At 58.1% G+C, this 2,633-nt stretch overlaps 1 protein-coding gene across 1 annotated transcript; it reads right to left on the bottom strand.

Moving 5' to 3' along the window:
• Positions 1-113: 113 nt before the first annotated feature.
• CLU (clusterin) lies at positions 114-2,611 on the bottom strand (the record flags this gene model as incomplete). The annotated part of the gene is made up of 4 exons (XM_010177595.1): positions 2,465-2,611; positions 1,161-1,331; positions 661-1,078; positions 114-227 (listed from the first exon to the last, which is right to left on the bottom strand). Coding segments are annotated over exons 1-4 (850 nt in total), but the record flags the coding sequence as incomplete, so codon positions are not given.
• Between the last annotated feature and the right edge of the window lie 22 nt (positions 2,612-2,633).

The raw sequence follows: 2,633 nt of genomic DNA, 5'->3' as shown, positions 1-2,633 counted from the left end.
GGTCCCCCCACCCACAGTTCCCCATCCATGGCCCCTCATCCATGGTGCCCCCACCCATGGTCTCCCCCCACTCCTGGTGCCCCCACCACTGTCCCTGTCCCAGCCCAGCTCACCCACGGAGAGGATCTCCCGGCACTTCTCGCACTCGTCCCTCATGCGCAGGCAGCCGGCCGAGTTCCTCCGGATCTCCCGACACACCATGCGCTCCTCGCTGGAGTTCCGAGACCCTGCAGGGACCCCAGCCCCACCTCAGCCCCCCAAAACACCACGGGGTGCCAAGGGGGGGGACACATAAAAATGCTTCTTCCAGGGAATTTTGACACCTCTGGATGTCCAGCCAAGGCTGTGGTGGCAGATGGTGACAACATTGGTGTCCCCCACCCAAACCAAAGACCTTCCTGGGACAGCGGTGGCTCCAGGAGCCAAAATTTAGAGGAGGAACCCCCCCAAAAAAACCTCCCAACCCAGCTCCAAACAGTGGAGCTTGTGATGCCCAGGCTCCTGGGGGGATTCTCTGCTGTGTCGTAGGAGGGTTGAGCTCATCCTCTAAGTCTGTCACCTCCTAATGACCTGGATGAGGTGGAGTTGCTGGGAAACTTGGTTATGAATCTACTGCTTCCAACTAAACTTGGGACACTCAACTCATGGAGATGACCTTACCTGAGCCAAAGCCACCCAACGGGTGCTCCCAACCACCTTGTGCCTCCTCCAACATCTTCTGGGTCATCTCAAAGAGTGGTTGGAAGAGATGATGGAAACCATGATGGGGATGTTGGAAAAAGGGATGGAGCTCCCGGGAGAACCTCTGGTTACGTGGGATGAGACGGACACGCTGGACGGGGGGACGGAGAACCTCACGGAAACCACCGAAGGGTGATGGGAAGAAGGGGTACAGGCGACCATAAACTTGGGTGCTGTCCTGGAAAATGTCATCTACACCATCTTCCAACAACCCAAAACGTTCTTCTAAGTCTTCAAACTGCTTCTCCTGCCTCTGATCCCGCTCCAGCAGCGAGTCGATGCGCTCGCCGTTCACCCAGATGGAGAAGGGTGAGGAATGGTTGAGGAGTTCCTCCAGCTGAGGAGCAGGAGAGCAGGATGAGATCCAAATCCATCTACTTCTCGACATCAATGGGTGTGGTGGGACTGGGACCACTCACCTGCCGTCCCACCAGCCCCGAGCCGCTGTGGCAGGTGCGGGAGTAGAAGCGCATGCAGGTGTGTTTGAGGCAGGGCTTGCACTCCTCCCAAAGAGCCAACATGGTCTCGTTGCAGATCTCCTGCTTCCCCTCCAACTGCTGCTCCTTCTCCCTGGCCAGCTGCACCGCTTCCTGCAAAGGACACACTCCTGAGGACATCACCCCGCTCCTGGAGAACATGGACCATGGACACGGCAACTCCAGAGCCCTTTGGATGCACCCAGCCTGGCCAGGAGCTCTGGGTTGGGGCAACCACCCTCCTTATCCTTGGATGTGTCCAGCCCAACCAGGAGCTCCAGGTTGGAGCAACCACCTTAGTCATCCTCCAAACCCTTCAGATGTACTCAGCCCAACTAGGAGGTCCAGGTTGGAGCAACCACCCGCCTCATCCTCTGAAACCTTTGGATGGGTCCAGCCCAACCAGGAACTCCAGGTTGGGGCAACCACCCTCCTCATCTTCTCCAACCTTTTGATGTGTGCAGCCCAACCAGGAGCTCCAGGTTGGAGCAACCATCTTAGTCATCCTCCAAACCCTTCAGATACACCCAGCCTGGCCAGGAGCTTCAGGTACCAGGGTTGGAGTGACCACCCTCCTCAACTCTTGAACCCTTTGGATGTGCCCAGCAACCACCTTCTTCATCCCTTGAATCCTTCAGGTGGGCCCAGCTCAGTTGGGAGCTTCTGGTTGGGGCAACCACCCTCCTCATCCTCCAAGCCCTTCAGATGTGCCTAGTCTGACCAGGAGCTCCAGGTTGAGGTAATCACCATCCTCATCCCTGGAAACCTTCAGATGTGCTTCAGCCTGTCCAGGAGCTCCAGGTACCAGAGTTGGAGCAACCACCCTCCTCATCCCCCAAGCCCTTCAGATGTGCCCATCCAGGAGCTTCAGGCTGGGGCAACCACCCTCCTCCTTCTCCAAGCCCTTCAGATGTTCCCAGCCTGGCCAGGAGCTCCAGGTTGGGGCAACCACCCTCCTCCTTCTCCAAGCCCTTCAGATGTTCCCAGCCTGGCCAGGAGCTCCAGGTTGGGGCAACCACCCTCCTCCTTCTCCAAGCCCTTCAGATGTTCCCAGCCTGGCCAGGAGCTCCAGGTTGGGGCAACCACCCTCCTCCTTCTCCAAGCCCTTCAGATGTTCCCAGCCTGGCCAGGAGCTCCAGGTTGGGGCAACCACCCTCCTCATCCTCCAAGCCCTTCAGATGTGTCCAGCCTGGTTGGGATCTCCAGGTCCTAGTGTTGAAGTGACCACCCTCCTCATCCTCACTGACCTCCTTCCTCCTCTTGGTCTCCTCCAGTGTCTGCAGGATGGCTTGATGGTCCTTACTGGTCTTGTCCATGAGGGTCTTCATCTGCTTCACCCCGTTGATGGCGTTCTCCACCTCCGTGTCGATGTATTTGCTGCCGGCTGCCGACATCTCTGGGGGAGGGGGGGACAAC

The sequence above is a fragment of the Antrostomus carolinensis genome, unplaced genomic scaffold (genome assembly GCF_000700745.2).
Source record: "Antrostomus carolinensis isolate BGI_N321 unplaced genomic scaffold, ASM70074v2 scaffold45551, whole genome shotgun sequence".
NCBI classification, from domain to species: domain Eukaryota; kingdom Metazoa; phylum Chordata; class Aves; order Caprimulgiformes; family Caprimulgidae; genus Antrostomus; species Antrostomus carolinensis.
Note: the sequence above shows the minus strand (reverse complement) of the source record. Positions and strands in the feature narration are given on the sequence as shown.